The sequence below is a fragment of the Gopherus flavomarginatus genome, chromosome 6 (assembly GCF_025201925.1).
Source record: "Gopherus flavomarginatus isolate rGopFla2 chromosome 6, rGopFla2.mat.asm, whole genome shotgun sequence".
NCBI classification, from domain to species: Eukaryota; Metazoa; Chordata; order Testudines; family Testudinidae; genus Gopherus; species Gopherus flavomarginatus.
The window spans coordinates 8,179,140-8,198,948 of NC_066622.1; the positions used below are offsets into that span (position 1 = coordinate 8,179,140).

At 39.7% G+C, this 19,809-nt stretch overlaps 1 protein-coding gene across 1 annotated transcript in view; it reads right to left on the reverse strand.

The window, feature by feature from the left end:
• The window catches only part of SUCLG2 (succinate-CoA ligase GDP-forming subunit beta), a 220,251-nt gene that overhangs the window by 4,212 nt on the left and 196,230 nt on the right, over window positions 1–19,809 (reverse strand). Inside the window, 1 exon segment of the mRNA XM_050957476.1 lies at window positions 10,436–10,556. Within this exon segment, the coding sequence (XP_050813433.1) occupies window positions 10,436–10,556 (121 nt within the window).

Consider the following 19,809-nt stretch of genomic DNA (forward strand, 5'->3'; position numbering starts at 1 on the left):
AGAACTGGGAATTTACTGAAAATTATATTCATATTCAAAATTGCGATCTGACTATGAAATCACTTTGCCCGGTATGTTAAAAGTGTGCCGGACATAATGGGACAAATTCGTCCCTGATTTCAGGCATCACAGATGCTCAGATATGACAGAGATGGGGGCAACAGAGTTCCCTAGACATGTAGATTAAATAGACTCTGCAACTCATCAGAATATGAGCCTATCACTAAACTTCCTGAGTTCTTGATGTCCTCTGTTGTTGCTATGAGTTCCAAAGTATACGTCTTCACCCTCAAAATCCTCATGCTTCTGTAACCATGGGCACACGTCCACGAGAGCCGTCATCACTAGAGCCCAATACGGAGTGTTCATTCTCCTCTGGGGACTGAGGAGATCTCTCTTAACACTCCTAACCTTTCATTGTTGGGGAACACTTGTGAAATAGTCATGTGACCTAAGGCTGCTAAGCACCAAGGTAAAAGAACCATGCTAATTTTGCCAGATATAAAGTCCTAATGTAATAATTGCACTGACCTGTGCTTAGGAGTGACAATATTGATTTTAACCTTAAAGAGTCAATATTTTCACAGTTTCAACAGCCAGTAAAATCTCTCACTCTGAACTGTGGAAATGTTTCACTATTCCCCATAATTTACACCCGACTTAAATGCATACGTTCTACAACCCTGTTCAGTTAAATCAACCACTTTCCATTTGGAGTCCAAAGAAAATCCAGGGACACATTTGTGTAGAACACTGATGTGCTGGACCTATTTCTTTAGCATCACTGAGATGACGTGTTGCCAAAATGGTGCACATCCACAGAAGCATGGTTATTCCAACTTTACTGTATGGCAATGAAATGTGGGCACTGGGGAAGGCTGGAGAGTGGTGGACTGACGTTTTTGATTCTCTCAGTCTTTGTCAGCTGCAGTAGCGGGACAAGATCAGAAACAGGGGTATTCATAGCCGAACCCAACAACTGCCTCTGTTGGCATTGGTTCAGTTTCAGTGGCTTTGGTACGGTCCTATTGCTAGGATGGAAGACCAACAAATTATGAAGCATGTTTACCAAGGAATGCTGCTACACATCTGGCAATCATGTGAACACCAAAAGCTTCAGTGGTGAGATAAGATCGCCTAAGTGAGAGCACAAGGACGGTAGTCATTTTAAAGACTACTGCACACCACTCATGAATGTGCCAGGACATTTCTGTAGAACACGAAGATAAACTATAATCAGTGTGTGTCAGGAAAGAGGTAATTTCTCAAGAAATATGCTGATTTTTTTTATTTCCAAATTAAATTATCATGACATAATTTGGATTGCACTAACTTTGTAGGATTTCATGTCCTTTTTCTGATTATCTTTTTCCTTTCCTGATTTCATTCTTTTTCATCCCAGCTCCCCATCCTTTTTCAGAACAGAGTCACAGGTGAATGGTGAAGGTTTCTGACTCTTTCAAAACAATAAAGAGTAGTTGTTCAGATTCCGCCCTGGTTATAACCTCTTCATTTAGGAAAATAGAGCAGTGAAGAAAAATCTGGACTTTTCAGGCCCTTTTCTTCAACAAAGCTAAGTGACCATTCTGAAAATCTATGCATTAAGCAACATACAAGGATCCCTCATCAGGTGTTTAGGCTGCACTGGTGGAATTCACACTAGGGACTGCATCATAAGTTGTCAGCATAAGGACCTGAACTGATCCTCTTAAAGAGTAGATTCTATAACTCTCCCTCCCCCACACCAAATTCCTTGTTCATTTGCCTTGTCAAAATGTTTAATTACTTCATAATTCCTACACCTACCAAAATGAATTGTAATTATATGTGCAGTTAGACTTTAATTACACTCTTAATTATTAATCATGCTGTAAACATGCTCAGTGGCATGCAACTTTCTCTTCGGGATGCTCATGATTTTAAAGTGTGATTTTGCTTAATACAAACATGGAGAGGTTTTTTTTATTATAATTATACAATCTATCGAGATAGATAATAACTCTATTCTGCCACAAGCAAGAGCCTGTTTCTGCAGTGAGCTCAAGTCAAGGGTCCCACTCCCTCAACTGATAGAGGCCAAAGATATCTCTGTAGCAGCAGGTCTGGTTACTTTTGTGATCAAAGAGGCAGATGGCTGGAGGAGGAATAACTAACTGTCTGCTACTGTCCTAGCAGCACCGGGAGAAGAGGTCATGCTTTCCATCCCCATGCACTGCACGGACAGTCGCAGCTTGTCTATAAAGGTCAATGACAACTAAGCAGGATCTGAAATCTATGACAGAAGGGAGCCCTGCCTGCTCTGTAATGTTTAGAAAAGTTCGGTAGAATTTCATAGAAGATTATAACCTTGACATAGTTTTTTTTCCCAACCATCCTGTAGTTTTAAGGCAGAAATACATATCCACAAGCACAAGAACCCTTCAGGGTGGTTTTAAAAAGCCTACTTAAAAGATATCCTTCACTATAAAATTCTTTAGGTTTTTAGAATAACTTGTATGGAATCCCTTTTAATTTCTAATGAACCACGCAGGATTAATCTGGCACACAGATACAACAGTGATAACCTAATATAATTGATAGGTAGGCTTCTATAGGACTTTTCCATAAAAGGAATTGGGGGGGAGGGAGGTGAGATAGAGTGAAAGACATTTTGCTGGCTATTTTCCTACAAAGCAAGAATATTATGCTATTTGTGGTATCCGAGTATTTAAAACTAACATTTTCTCTTCATGAATTTGCTGAGGTTAATCTACCAACAGGTCAGAATGGGAACAGTACATTAGATACATGCTGCACCACGTTGATTGCTCTAGACTCTACTTGACTAATGTATTAACAAAATCAATACAAGACACAAGCTTAAAAAAAAAAAAAGGTTTCAAGCAAAAGGATGGAAATAGGAAGTTGGAAAAATGAACCAATCTTTCTCACAATCAAAAGACTGTGATTTTGGTACATATGAAATACAAAACAGACTTTTAAGCAGGACACACAAATAAAGATACTTTCAACAAGTATGCTGTAAATGACTGATATTTTCTGCTTCCAGAAATTCAGTTTGCTTTCGTTATGTGATAGACATTTTAGGAAGATGGATAAAAAAGAGAACTTGAATTATGTCTCTAAAACATTCTGAAAGCACTGGAAATGGATTTTAAAAACTAAATAATCTGACCGCATTAGAAAACAGGCTTAAAAACTAAAGTAAAATGCCTTTTATGGCAGTGGAAATTAAAGCAAAAAAAAAAAATCCTCACGAAACTAGTCTAACATTAACCTCCTGCCACTGGATGGTGTCAGAGAACTGTAAACAGAATTCTAGACGCAGGCTATCAAAATAATCTCCCCTTTACTTATGCTATAATCGGCTGTATAACAGTGAAAATGCACAATATTACAGGCTGCTTTTTCCTTGACCCCTATTATAAGAATGCCGTTCTAGACGGGGAAAGTGAACCTCTCTTATTTTCTCTCTCTCAAGTTAATATCAGTGTCACTCTATGGATTACCCTGCAACATGTATTTTTACCAGCACATCTTTGCACTCCGCTTTATTTCAAATACATACTTTTGAATCCTAGGCCCAGAAGGGTTATAGTGTTTGCTGTGTGTCATGTCTCAAATTCACATTTCTGTTGTCTTGCAGTACTTGTTACCACTAAGCCACCAATTTATTACATAAATATTTATTTTCAGTAATGCTACCTTAAAAACCTACTTATAATTACTCTTTTTAGATAAGTTTTATTGCGACAGTTTTAACAATATAGGAAATCAGTTTATATTGTTACAAATGTATCTCTTGGTATGTCTACACTGAGATAAAAAACCTGCGGCAACAACTCTCAGAGCCTGGTTCAGCTGACTTGGGCTTGCGGGGCTTGGGCTGGCATCCAGGCTCTGAGACTCTCCTTCTTCCTGGGTCCTAGAGCCTGAACCTCCACACTGAAATTTGATTAGCCCACAAGCCTGAGCCTGCATCAGCTGACCCCAGACACCTGCAGGTCTTCTACTGCAGTGCAGATACACCCTCTAGAAACTATCAATACTCAGGAACATTAAAAGTTTGAATGAAAAAAAAATCCATGTTTTTATAGCGCTCATGAATGTAGTGTTTGGCCATACACATGAACTAGAAACAGAATGTGCTGCCCTTCTGAAAGTTGAGGTTCAGGAGTAGGTTCAAGATTTCTGCAGTGACATCCAGCCCTTACCGGGAAATAGGGGAGAGAAAGTGTTTGCATCTGGGGGTGTGCAGGAAAGCGAGAGAAATAAACATTGACATTGTTACCAGGTGTTATTGCATAGCAATGTTTCAACCTTATGACACTATGTGGTGGTATAAATCAAGGGCATTTCATCTCCATTAGTATACATGCAGTTTCGAGTTAGAAATGCACAATCTTGAGGGTCTGGAAGAGTCAAGTGTTTGGAGTGGAATATAGAGCCTTTCACTTAGTCACCAGTTAATTTTGGGATTAAGTTGAAAATTATTGCCAACTGAAAAACCACCAAACAATCATGAATTTGACAGTCTTTGGCTACGTTATCAAGAAGAGATTATCTCCATGACTTTACTGCAGAAATCCTTTAAAACTTTCTATTCTGACATTCTTTCCTCCATTTTCTACCCTATATTTTCACCATATCATTTTTCAAGTTGAATTTTCAAACTCAGGATGTCAGAGTGGTATTACCATTAGGCAAAAAATACTTTCAAATGTGTGTACATAATATTGTATGTTCTCCTCTCCTGTTAATCACAACAATTTTGGGCACTCACATTTTTGGTAGATTTACATATGAGAATAGCATTTGTGCTCACATACGGGATAACAAACAACATTCAAATATGCAAATAGGGCAGATATGTAACTACTCTACTTGTGCGTGAAAACAGTTTCCATGTGCAACTCCGAAATTCTGAGCATGCAAAATTTTAGGTCTGCAAACACATAGCCAAAAACTTGGATGGACAATTTTGGAAATGGAAATTTAGAAGCCAGTTACGCCTGTCTGCCTTTTAACATGGACCATACACAATAACAGAGTCCTCTCCCATTTGCTCCTGTCCTTATGGACACATTTGAAAGTAGTTCACTTTTTGGAGGGAAGAGAGAGAGAATGTCACAGATTCTCAACCAAAAGGCAGGAGAATATTTCATTTTATGGTGACAAAATTAATTTCTTTATTCTTCCCTATCCTCAGTTTTTTTAATTTTTGACCACAACAATGAGCTGCATTCTGGCTTTAGCCCAACACTGTCGGTTATTCTATGTAGAAACCAGCTGAAACAGAATGTTATATTAAAAGAGAAAAAAAATCCTCTAACTGCTGCAAGTTCTCAGCAGAAAAAATGTCTCTTATGTCTATAAAAGTTAAAACCCAGAACGTGTGTTTTTTCCAGTCACCCACACGCCTTTTAAACAAAAATAATCCTGCGTCTCAGCTGGTGAGTTCTTTTCTGATAAGGAAAGTAAATACATGTAGTTATAAAGTTACCATTTTCAAAGAGGACAGTAATCCTTTCTTTATCCATTGGTAAAACAGCTTGTAATTATTATACAGCTGAGAACAAAGATTTGTCCACAAAATCCTGCTAAATCAAGACAGATTTGACTGATTAAAACTTTACTCATCAAGACATTTGTAATACATTGCATGTGGGCAAAGAGTCTTTAAAGTGCAGGCCACAAATCTGTTAGATTTATGGGAATAATGATGAACCTTCTGTTGGGAAAATGTACAAAATGGAAATACAAAAATGTGTGTTGGTCTCTCTTTCATCCAATGAAATGTACAATAGTATCAGCTTTGTTTTAAAATGTTTCGGGGAGCCCTTATTGCTTTCACTGAATTGATTATTAATTCAGAATCATTTTATCTTCATACAAAGTGGTGGGTGTTCAAAGAAGAGCAACATAGATGATTGCGGGGTTGGAAAGATTGACTTTTGGAAGACAGATTAAAAGAACTGCTTATGAATATGTTGGCTGAATGATTGATTAAGGAGACAGGAGAGGAGGCAGTCACATGAGAAGGGTCTATAAGTAAAATACCCGAAGGCAGTAAACACCACAGAAGTCCTTGCTTAGGGGGATGCAAGAGGTAAAACTACGACAAATAAGATGAAATAAAAGCTACAGTAGGACTAACAGCGATAGCTATAGTATTATGGTGGGGCAGTCTCCAAAGGGAACAGGAGTAGTTCCATCTCCCAAGACATTTAAACCAGCCTCGATAAAGAATTAAGCGTATCCCAGGAACAAATACTATAAAGGGAATGATGGATTTACTGATATTTTTCCATCTCTAACCATGAAGATCCAGTATTGACCCCAACAGAATAAGCAACACACATCACTCTGAGACAAAGGTCCTAGACCCAATGGGGGCAATTTGGGCCCTTGCACTGGTTGTCATAAACCATTCTCAGGTGGTGGGATAGAGGACATACAGGGGCCTCAAGGGGTTTTGGCTAGAAATCTTTCAGTGCAGGAGCAGCATAGGGTCAATCAAGGCAGCCCTGCATTGCCTCTGCTTGCAAGCCCCATGAGTTACAGCATTCAGGGCTATGGAGCTTCTGGGCTGCAGCACAGGCCATAGGCAGCTGCAGGTTAGTGCAGTACTTAGGGTTGCTCTAACTTACACCACGGGATGCTTTAGTTTTCGCAGAGTTCCAGAACCTGGGTAGGGCAAATGTAGTGAAAACAACATGGAACAAGGTCCAGAGATACAGGATCACGGACTGTGCAAATTACAAGTAGACGAAAACATCAAGAATTCCCATGTGATGTATTAAACAGGCAATAGTTCTAAGATGGGTCATAAACATTGCAGCTTGGTTTTCCCTGCGTCCCCTAGATGGTTTAAAAGAAAATGGTAAAAACCAGTCTACAACTACAACTGTGAATTACCTGCTTCCAAACATGATAGCTTTTCAATTCCTAAACCAATGCACTAACAGCTATTAAATCAAGAAAACTACGGCTGCTCTTAGCAAAACACTAAACAACAAAAGTTGCATGAAAAATAATCAAATGTTGAGGCTTTACATACAAAATGAATTCCTGTCTCTTAGCTACTTTCTTTGCTCTCTGAGTCACCCGCATTAAATTACTTCGTTAGTTTGCCTTTCTTTAGGAACTAGGGAGTGTTTCATCATCCAATGAAATCCCTGGCAACCTATTTCTGTGCTTCAGTTCAGAGGTGTTTAAGGTTCTCCCGATCTGGCAGAGCACTGGGCCTCCACTGATGGCCATGTTGCTTAATGCACTACCAGAAGGCGCTCAGATATTACGGAGATGACTGTGGTACAGGAATGTATAAAAAATAGAAGTAATGAATGCTACAAGCTTTGGCATCCCCTGATGTCATGTGGAAATGACCTATGCACAGCAGAATGACACTGAGGGATGTGCAAACTTAGCTTCTTCACCAAGGTGAAGAGAAGACGCTTTTCAGATATGGAATTTCACAGGGCCAACCTGCTACTTTAGAAGCCATGACGCTGTTCATGTAACACTCACGTTTTGGGTAGCAACCACCCACCCCTTTAACAGGAAACAAGGTGCATCCTGCCAGTGACCTTCCACACACTTATTTGAGTGAGGCTGAAAAGCCAGAGGGGTTGTAAGGAGTCTGGAATCCTTCACTGCAAAGACACCGAGCGACACACCAGCCGCTCTGCAGTTCCGAGCAGGGGCAGTTCCTACTAGAGCTGGTAGAGATATTTTCAAAATTTTGATAGCATTTCAAATTTTGGGGGAAAACATTTGAAAAAATATAAAATATTCCCCTCCCCCCTCTTTTAGATTTCATTTCATTTATTTATTTGTATACAAGTTCTATTTCCTGCTATTCTGCAAGGAGTAATACCAATGGGTCAGAGTATAAGCGTACTCATCAGCTACCTGGATGGCTCTAAGCCCTGGGCTGCCTACTGTAAATATAGGGGAAAGTACCTGAGATACAACGATATAGGTAACTGTGGGCACGTGCTGACTTTTAAATTGTGCCCCCCTATTAACCACCCCTCATCAGGCACAGTCCAGAGGAAAGAGATGGGTTTTATATCAAACCCGCAAGGCCAAAGACTCAGACTCTGACAAATCAATTCCAGAACCAAGAGCCCTTCACTGAGAACATTCTGCCACCAGCCCTTCAAATCTGGGCAGTAGGCAAAAGATCACCCCAGTTGAGTCCAGCCACCACAGTGGCAAACAGGGAGAGAGGTGGCCTCACAATCTGTATGAGGCATTAAAACAGAAAAAAAGACAACCCAACACAATGAATAGAATAAAATAGACTTCATTGCAAAAGTCCTTAACGATTGCTATAATTCTGTAACAAAGTGTATTTGTAGCACAGTTAAATGATTGGGTTTGACTATGTCCTTGTAAATCTATAAGTTTGGAATACCATATGAATCAGTTTGCACACTAAATTTGTGAATTACCAAGATCATTAATATTCTGTCAAACTATTCACAGACTTTGATCTATCAGAAAGAGACCTATGCAGAGAAAAAACACAGTAGGAGGCTCAAAGGACTAATCTTGCCTTTCAGGTTTTTATGTTAAGGTAAATTAATGTACTTGCTGACAAAATAACCAACTATAGCATGAATATTGATTTTTCTGAGGAAAATGCCTTTAAAAACACCTGTTATGAAGTCTTTCCAAATGCGCTTATTGAAAATGAATGACTTTGAATATATGAATGTTGATATCAGGGACCTCAGGTTTTAAACCTTGGTCCGTAGGACTCTTCGGAGCTACTAACTTCCAACCTGCCACCTAGTGACCTGCTAACTGTTGTCAGAATAGGAGCTGAACTCTGACAGGACCCCAGTCCTGGAATCCAATAGGCAGAATGTTGGGCATCCTGACTGGTTCACAGCTTCTATATAAACCAGCACAGGAACATGAAATTGTCCATTCAACTGGATTCTCCCTACTTTGGATGGCTTCCTCTGCTTCCTACTTCTACTGCTGACCACCTGCACCCTGACCCTGCCTGACTCCAGACATCTGACCTCGGTTTGCCCTCTGGCCGGACGACTGATTCCTGCTCCAACCACGAGGTCAGACTGCCCGTGTCCCGGTCACGACCGTTATGCTGGTTTCCACAGATTGCAGGAAAACAAAACACTATTCCTCTTACTGTCCAAAAAACCCACCAATCTTCCTTCCTCAACTTTTTCAGGAGACTTTTCAGAAACTGATGGAAGGAGTTGTGGGACTCTATTTTAAGATAGCAAAATAACAAAAATATATTAAAACGAGCAACTGCCGAGCCTCCAGACTTTTTAAAGCTTCACTAACTTTAAGGCCAGAAGGGACCATTATGATCATCTAGTCTGAGCTCCTGCATAGCACAGGCAATAGAACTTCCCCAAGAGATACCTGCATCAAACTTGTAATTTCTGGATGAGCGAGGGCAGGGACTGAGAACTCAAAAGTTAAGAAGCCTGTCTGGAACTTATTCAAGCTCCCATCCCCAAAGCTGCTGTGTTTTAAAAACTGAGCTGGAGATCTGGGCAAGAATATGTCAGCCAAGTAGAATAATGTTGTATCTCTTTTATATTGTTCTTTATTTTATTTTTGCTTATGGAATTATAATCGGTCTGTGTCTGGATACAAGTATACTGTAACTGTACTCAGTAAAAATTATTTGCAAAGGGGGGAAAAAACCGAACCATCCAGCAAATATACCCTTCCATGAAAACATTTTCTGTTTGGGTTGCAAGTACTATGAGTAAAACTTTTCTCATTGCCCTTCCATTTGTATTCGAGGCCAGGAACTATAGAAATATGTAGGAAGAGTTCATTTGTTGTATTACAGATTTATACAAAAGACCATAAAACCTGAAGTTAGGGCTGTAGGTGGTTTTTCAGATATTAAAAGTACAACCAGACTAACAGATGAAAATAAACAAAACCAGGCAGGGAAAAAAGGCAACACTTTAATGACAGAGCCCCATCCTAGTAGCTAGGAACAGAGATGGGCTTTGCCATGTTCTCTGAAGATCACTGGATTTGGGTGATTTTGGACCGATGGCATGAATGGATCCCAAAGTTCAGGGCTCCTCCCAGAGAATTACCTGCCAGAAACTCCCTCTCTTCTAAATCAAGGGGGTTACAGCTTGTGTGCCTCTGCTTTAGCGAAGAGGCAAATGCTGCAGTCTTTATTCAGGCAAATCTTCTACTCAAGTTTTGCCTGAGTAAGGAATGAAAAAAGACTGGAGGATATGACCTTAAGTCTGGTTTCAGGTAAAGTTACACAGGCGAAGAGTTGGGTCAATTCTTATCGCATCTGAACTAGTTTGTGCATTCTTTACATGAGCCTGGAGAACAGAGTAAGCTGAAATGGAACACGGTGTAACTGAGTGCAGCTGAGAGCCGACTTTAGCCCCAAACCTTTATCACTCACCTTCAAGTCTGACAACCAGAGGCACCTTCAGTTCAAGCTCTCGACAGGCTTTGGTAATGCCATTTGCTATAATGGCGCAGTTCACAATTCCACCAAAAATGTTGACCAGTATTGCTTCAACCTAAAAAAAAAGGGAAAGTGATACAGTCACCATTTTAGGCATTACTTTGTAAACAGGGGCACAAAGCACAGCCCAGGGGACAAATTCTCCCCTTTTACACGTGTCAATAACTACTGAAATAAATAAATGGCACCTGTGTAATTCGCGAGAACTTGCTGCGGGGCCACAAAAAAAAAAAAAAAAAGGTTTGTACTGTCTATAATGAGCTGATTGGTGGTCTTGGCCTACTGGTCAGTGGGTAGGCGTTCACACTGCAAAAACCATTAGTTTGGAGACTGGACTACTGGAGGTGGCCACTGGAAAAAGTTTAGGCTGAGCGGCCAGACAATGTTCTTAGCTTTGCCTATGCTGCAACCTTTATTGTGCATAGCCGGATTCAGTTTCCAGTGCAGTTCAATTAATTCCTGGAATAAGTGGGCACAATTATACAGGTTTGTGGCCCACCAATCCTAATAGGAGAAATCCAATCCCATAGTGGCGCACACAGGTGATGTAACAGACCCTGTGCTCGCCCTCAGCACAAGGGGTGAATTTCATGCCCCGGCAGGAAGCAGGGAGATGGTGCCAATAGAAGCCCATTTTAAGTATTTATTTTAAACCTAAAATAAGTAAAACTAAAAGTAAATGAAAGTTTTACGCTTGACTTGTAAACAAACCAAAGATAAATATTCTCTGTGCATTAGATATTGTGCAGATGGTTAAGAAACATCAGAATGGGATATATTTTTAAGAGAATGCATTATCTTTCCTGCATACCATAAAAAGCAAAAGGCTACTAATACACGGTGTATGAGTGAGAGAGGCAGAGAGCGCATGCATGTTTGTATTTGTGTGAAAAAATGATAGCGACTCTTATATTCTGTAGCAGGCACTTCTAATTTTCTTAGTAATGAAATTTAGCATGTGGATACTTAATGAACAGTTTGCACGTATTCTATATTAAAAGTAGCACAGATAAAAAGGTGATATATTCGTCTTGACTTGATAAATAGGAGTAAGAAAATCCTTTATAATTAACAAGGAGACATAGGTAATGAAGAGAATTCATTACAACAGATTAATTGATAACACCCACAGAAAATGGCTATTCATCAACTTAGACGAATTGAAATTCCTGCATCCAATTCTCAATTAAATTATCCTACATTACATGCAAGACATTCATGGATGCTCCTTATGCCCCCCTTCTGTAATCATGCCACTCAAAGATAGCAAGAAACAAAAGGTGCAATATGCATTTTAAAACTAAACATAGTAATGGGCCCTGGGAAAAATATCTTTAAAATAAGATCCATTTAACTTGAGGTTTACAATGAATATATTAATGCAACAAGATCATCGTTCCATGTGGCATAATTCTGTAAAACATTTGACCATCTTAGTAAGGTACTAAAAATAATAGCTATGTATTTGATCATTAAGTAGGGGTGCCTTTTTAGCTAATGCACTGCAATTTGTATTGTTCACAATAGGCCACCCAGAGAAGATTTTCTCCCCTTCCGAGTATAGCTGGCATACATAGTTCATCTGAGTCCTGGTCTTGTGCAGGCATCAGTGGTGAGATGAAGGTGGGTAAAGAGCAAGGTGGATCCACAGCGGTAGTCTTGCACCCAGTGGGAACATTTCACCAAGGACTGGAAGGGGCAAGAAAAAGCCATGGTCCAGCTCCCTTTAATCTAGCTACTGCAGATAACAGCTTTCACTGAGGTTCTATCCCAAGTATCATCTATCTTGTGCCACCCCAGCACAAGCCCATCAGGGACCCTAACTACATATTTGGGTTACTAGCCCTCACTGAACTTTGTGCCACCACATCTACACTGCTATTGTTACCTGTGCCAGCCAGATTAAAGCTAGCATAGGTATGCCTACCCAGGCTACAATCACACCTTAATTTGCTGCATAGATGTATCCCAAATGAACATTTTGCTCAGCTTGATACGGTCAAGTTTCTGCTGTCACCAAATAAATTTCCTGCAGTTACGCACATTCATGTCTCTGAGCAACTGGGTTTAAAATGTCATTGCAGGCAAAACGTTATAATTAGCTCCTGTGATTGCAATCTCATATACCAAGATTGAAGGCCTGCCACTGTTAGCATTAGTTCCATCCTGGAGACATCCGTTTTTTGGGTTTTTTTTGAAAAACAACAACTAACACTTCCCTTACTACCAGGAATTGTTGCATTAGTATCCTTCGGTGAATCTCAGATTTAAAAAACATTGGTTATTACAAGCACACGCAGTATTCATAGTACACAAAAGAACTCTAACCTAAGCAGAATTTTAATATGATTAAGAAGGCAATGGTACCATCTCATTAATGTTTCTTGTCACTTCTCCTGTTCTCATCTCTAAGTGTTTCTTCATGCAGCCCTGTATGTCTGGAACAATTCTCCATCTGTCCATGCACTAAGCATCCTCCCTCTCTCCTCTCAAATTTCCTAGTAAAAGCCACTTCTTTCGCCTAGCCTTCCATTATTGATCTACTAGGATACTATTGGGCCCTACCTCTTTCCTCATCCTCTCAGTGTTTGCACTGGAGTCATGCAGTTTAGATTTGCTAGCTCCTCTGGGCAGCATCCTGGCTTATCTATGTTTTTTCTAAAGCACTCTGCACATCTGTGACAATTAAACTCCAATATCTGAATTTCTTCCAGAGAAGTGTTGTTATAATTGGGCTGACAAATTTATCCTAACTGTGAGCTCAATTATAAAAGTATATGAAAGTTTGTAAGAGGTTACAATAATCTATAACAACAAATATTGATGGAAAGTAGGTCAAGTGGCTTTCAAAAATGAATATTATAAACAGATGCAAGAGAACCAGATAGAGAGACTAAATGAGTCAAAACAACCAAAGGCCACGCTGATATGATTCAAGGACTGAGTCAAAATCATGCTTGGTAAAAAACAGGAGATGTGGAACCGGAAATAAATGAATCAGAATTGATGTGTCAGATATATAGCCTGACAAAATTAGGAGGGGACGGGCTATTCCACTCATCATTCCCCTTCTGGGTGCTTAAATGAAAGAGACTTTGTGGGGAGAAAGGACAGAAGAACAGACGGAGGTTACTGGAGTGAGCTTTACCATCATGGCTGCCATCCCCATTGTTTCCTGGGACTCCTGGCCTTCATCATCCTGATCCTAAGAAATGTCCTGACCTAACCAGGCCAGAGAGAGGATCCAATGACATTGCCACCCCTCCCAGCTGCAGGTGAATCCCAACCACCACCTGAGAACAAACAGGATCGGACTTTAACAGAAGCGGCAGCAGCAGCTCCAGAGCATCTCAACAAATTTCTTCTCTTTTTATCCAAAAGGACAATTAAACATATGGAGATATACCTATCTAATAGGACTGGAAGAGACCCTGAAAGGTCATCGAGTCCAGCCCCCTGCCTTCACTAGCAGGACCAAGTACTGATTTTGCCCCAGATCCCTAAGTGGCCCCCTCAAAGATTGAACTCACAACCTTGAGTTTAGCAGGCCAATGCTCAAACCACTGAGCTATTCCTCCCACCTCTGATATCATCTAAGTGACTCTCAAGCAAGGGTTTTTTTCTTTCTAAAACTCTTCCCAGCAAAAGAGAAAGGGAACAAGAAATGTTGTTAAAATGAAAGCCTTACTTAACACATTACATTTCAAATGCTGTAACAGAAACCCTTCATTTCTGTTTCTTCAACAAAGGTTAAAGGTGATTCTTATGGTGTTTTTGCACCATGGTACTAAATAGGCTTAGATCTCTTTATACCAAATCCTGCACTTTGTTTAACACTCTTTAATATGGGACAGTGAATAGGTCATGTGAACACCTCAGACCCATGTATTCCATCTAAATTAATAAAACAGAAGTTAGGTACTGTAATTCAATATACAAGACAACAGCTGCTACACTAAGTAGTATACCTACACTAGCAATAACTAGCTATGTACGTAGTGTTATGTACAGTACTTCATCATCTGCAGTACACACTAGCTGACACAAGGAAAGGAACAGTCTCCTCATTTTACCAATATATTCTCCTAATTCACTTTTAATCACTTTTCTCTTCTCCACATGGTTCAGATATATATCTCAATGTTTTTATTTAATGACATCTTTCTATTTGCTAAATGCATGCATTTTTCATGCATACAGTCTTGTTTTCATTACAGATTTTTCCAGATATTATGGTAATTGTGTCAATGTGTTTTATATACTTCAGCTTGGGACATGTTGTTCTCAAATCCTTTCTACTTTAGAAACATACAAAGGTGAAAGCCCAAAAAATCTCTCTCTCACCTGGCTGTGTGTATGTATGCACACAGATGTGCATGTGTGTGCGCATTCACATACACATGCTTGATTGGTTTTTGCAGGTGAAAAATGCAAAGACAAACAGCCTTTCAAACTATAAGCATACTAATCTTTTTGGCAGAGTGATGCTTATGCAAACAGATAAAATGCCATCCACCTGCCTCAAAGGGTGGTGACTGGGACAGCACCAGTTGAATCGGGGAGAACACAGGCTGAGGGAATGCAGGGTGCCTCCTCCCCTTCATAGTCTCTCATTGGGCGGCTCAGGGAGGAAGGGAGCTGATTGGTCCCTTGCCTTCCCCCTTTATTGACTTAAAACCCTAGCTTCGGCCATGTGGAGCCTCTTTCTGACCATTCCAGCAGCCCCATCTTCCTCACCCAATACTGGTAGTCTCAGAGCTGTGTTCTGTGGATACTGTGGGTCTAACGGATCACCTGTTTTAGGATCAGTTTCTTCCCATAGGGGCCAAACTGGCAAAAGCCTTGGAGTTTTTTGTCTTCCTCACTCATGCTGGAGGCACAGTTAAGTTAAATAGGAATTGGATTTAATCATTAGTGACAGTATTTGGTAAGGGTCTTAGTTTGCTGCAATTTGCGGCCAGTTTCCAACGTTAAAGAAATAAAAAGAATAGTTCCCAGAAATAAAGGACCTGGAATTTTACTGATTGGGCCTTGTGCTTATGGGACAGGGGAAGACTTCACGGCCTTCGTGTGCTCAGGTTCTCCTTTATCATACCATCTGTCCCCCTTGCTGCAGGGTGGGTGGTAGAATTCAGAAGAGTGAGCGGAGTCCTGGGGTAGGCTGAAGAGGGTTACCCAGAGTTATGAGTTATATGGTAGGAGCCCTGCACTGGAACCTCTTAAAATAAAAGGTGAGACTATGGATGACAGGGTGGGTAGCCCCTTCCCCCATGTTAAGTTTAATAAAGTTGAGGTTGGCTGCTGAAAATCCATGTGTTTGTCTTCATTTGCTGCCACGTCTACTTCAAAATTCCGTACCATTAAATGTACTGTAACTTTGTACTACAACAGTGGCAACATGCAAAAGACGCTTCTCTGTGTTTTCTAAAATATGTTTCTAATTTGGGGACCTTTGTACCAGGCATGTGACAAATCAACTTAAGCAGTGTGTTGACATTATTAAAGATAAGGAAGAGGATTTTATGCCCAACACAGATATTTTAATTCCTAATGCAGAAATTCTCATTTAAGTATCTGCTTTTCAGTTTTCAAGTTGAATTCTAATCAGTTCTCCTAATCCATTGGCAGCTAAAGAAGGGGGAAAAAAATGCTGAAGGAAATTAGATGCAGCTTGGATAATTAATGTTTGTATGCCTGGCTTTAATAAAAATACACTTTTAAATCAGAGAGGAGTCTAAAAAGATTCAATCAATAAGAAACTGAATCAGGTGGAGAATTCAACCTTGGGTTTTATTGTAATCTTATAAATAAACCACAGATCAGTTTAAATGCTGCCAAGAGATTCACTTATAAACTCTGCTGAAATCTGTGAACATTGTTTATATTTGCTTCCCTACTCTGAGTAGATTTTGCAGTTCTAAATGACAGACTTCTGAAGAAACTGTAACAGCATTCAGATGCTGTGCTACGATGAAAAGATTTTTAGTACTTTATGTGCATGGAGAAAACCTGTAAGTGTGCAGATTGCGCAGTGGGGATTAAGAACCCACCCACTGAATACGGGGACAAGTACATATTAATATATACAGCATCTGATGCACCTAGAAGATAAATGCACATTTAGAGTAGTGCATTCTGCCTGCATACAAGATAGATCACCTTGAATAATAGATTAATAATTAACATTTCTATCCAACTTCATTTTCTATAAGACAAGTCTATACTTCAGCAACCTTTAGTAGTGTAATCTAGATACAGGCATCTCCACAGGGCAAGACATGCATCCGACAAAGTGGGTATTCACCCACGAAAGCTCATGCTCCAATACATCTGTTACTCTATAAGGTGCCACAGGACTCTGCTACTTTTACAGATCCAGACTAACACAGCTACCCTTCAGATACACAGGGCAAGTGTTTCCTTTTACGCAGACAAGGTGAGTGAGGTAATAACTTTTATTGGACTAAACTTCTGCTGCTGAAAAAGACAAGCTTTCAAGCTACACAGAGCACTTCTTCAGACACACACAGAGTAGACTTGTAATCTCCGTTGAGGCCAGCTACAACCAGTTTCGTAGCCTTCCAGTGAAGAAAAAGCAATGGGCAGTAATGTGAAGGCATTGTTACTGCTAGATATCAGTATACATCTCATCAATTCCAAGTTTCAGAGTTAGTGGTGGAAACTGAACAGGTTTTAACATGAGGACTATTATTGCTAGATGATAGTATTGAGCCTTTTGTACATTTCAGAATACCTATTAATATGCAAAAACGATATATCCATCAGTATTTTGTGTACATACATGAACACGTATACACACAAAAATATGCATACACCTATTTTTCTAACTATATATAAAATAATATACATGTAATTATGCATGCATTCTGCATTGCCATATTTTAAATAATGCAGCTGAGAACTGCAGTTAATTACTTTTTGGTTAACCTGTCATCATGATACCAAACAAACCCTTCAAAAATGTTAAAAGTTTAAAACTTCAAAAAGAAAAAAAAATTAAATGCAGTTCTACAATTTTTAACACAGTAATTGTGCTAATGGATTACTGTTAAAGCTGTATGGCTCCTTGACAAAATCCAGTCAGTGATTATGTTGCAGGCAAGTAAGAACATTCACAGTGTGGCAAGCGGACAGCTTTTCTCTATCAGTACTTTAAGTTCAGTTTGTACAGTTATATAATATGTAACTGCCTATTATGGAACTTCCTATGTATTTCTTTGTCTCTAAAATGTTCTGAAGTTTTAAAAAACGTAGTACAACTTTCAGTTATCATAAACTTAAGAATTAATATGAGGGGACATCCATGAAGCATTCCCCAAGCCCAAAAAATCCATGTATAAATCTATAAACAGGACGTTTAGCTGTCTGTAGCTGGAGAGTTCTAGTCTGCCAAGTATCCTCTGAATTCTACAGTGCCAATATGAATATTGTATATGATGGAAAGACTGGAGAGAACACTTGTTTTAGGTGAAAAACTAGATATTTGCATGTTTCTATTTTTCTTTCTCTTCCTCCCCCATTTTACTATAGAACAATTACAGCAGACTTAGAACAATGGTGCATGTTAGCACGCCACAGCAATGACATCTATTTAGTATCGAATATCTCTGATAGCTTGAAAAAAATAAAATAAAATAAAAATCCTATATTAATACTATAATTATAATTCATCCTATCATTATAAGTGGAAAAATAATTTAAAGAATATCTTCATATAAACACAACAATCATGGACAGAAGACAATGAAGGGGAAGGCCAAAGACTTGGTATCTGGACAGGATAGCTGCAGACCTCAGAGAGACCAATTTTCATGACCGTTGATCCTGAATAGGGAAGTGACATGAAATCAGAAGACTATATCTATCTATCTAACTAGATAAGTAATTCAAGATGATGATGACTGCAATACTCAGGTCCCCAAAATCAAAACCGCTGCTGATGTTCTCTTTGTGAAATACTTCTACCGAAGACAAATTAATGTTATCTAATCTTGTGACAGCAGGAAAAACTAATCTTCTGGATTAGTTCTCCATCTACTACCAATGTGAGATCTCTCTCTCACAGACACTCACTCTCTCTCTCTATATACCATAAACAATATTCAAAAATTACTGATATTGCTGTCTGACCTTGCGGTAATCTGTTGTTCTGAAGCTTGATCCATTTATTTTAGCTGAAACAAGCTGCTCAGCAAATGTCAGTAAAACCGTATCTGCAGTGAATTAAAAGCTACACTGGCAAAGAACTTCCTTAGAGCTTGCTGTGACTGAAATCTGACAAAACCTCTTTACACCTCCAGGCACCTAAACATATTGATTGACCACTCCTCTTCAAAGATAAATAAACTCTATTTAACCCCTTCATCAGCTAATGACATATCCAGAGACTGTGAAGCAGGTAATACTTGATACATTTTGTCTTCTTTTTTTGTGGGTGATTGTGGCAAAACAGTGGGAATGTTAACTCTAAGGCGTCATCTAATGCCAGAAATATTTTCCATATGTTTGAATGCTATACAGTGAGTTTGTGTGATAGCTGGAACATGTTTTCAGGCTGAAAGGGCACTATATCACAGTTGATAGGTTTAAGTATGTAACAAGTTCGACAACAACTTCTTGTTAAAGATCCTAGCTTCAGGTCTGCGCATATATAATTTTATCTAACTGATTCAATTCAGGTGTCAGAAAAACAAACGAACAAGAAGGGCAGGTGAGCAGCATACTGGTGGGTATTGCTGGAGCAGCGAACCGCAGCCAGTGGGAGGAACAATCGGCCGAACCTGCGGATGCGGCAGGTAAACATGCCCGGCCCGCCAGGGGGTTTCCCTAAACAAGTGGCATCTCAAGTTTGGGAAACACTGCATTAGGCGATGCAATGCTGAACCTAAATCCCATTTGTGAATCTAGTCACCTGAAGATCGGTCCAGGGGACAATCTTGCAATTTCCGTGCTCATTTCTGTCCGCTCCATTCTGATGTCAGAGATGCACATTTTTCCAAAGAGCCGAATATTCTATGTGTTTAATGTAGCTCCAGCAGCACACAGCCATCCTCCAAAACAAACAGGAACTTCTATAAGATGATGCTCTCCAAGAGCATCACAAACCCTAATGACACAAGCCCTACAACTCTCTTATCAGGTAAACGTGCGTTGCATTATTTTCCTGATTTTACTTGTGGGGAAACTGAGGCACAGAGCGGTTAACGAGTGGCCCAAAGTGACACAGGAAACCTGTGGCAGAGCCAGGATAAGAACCTAGATCTCCCACCTCTCAGCCCTCTGTTTTA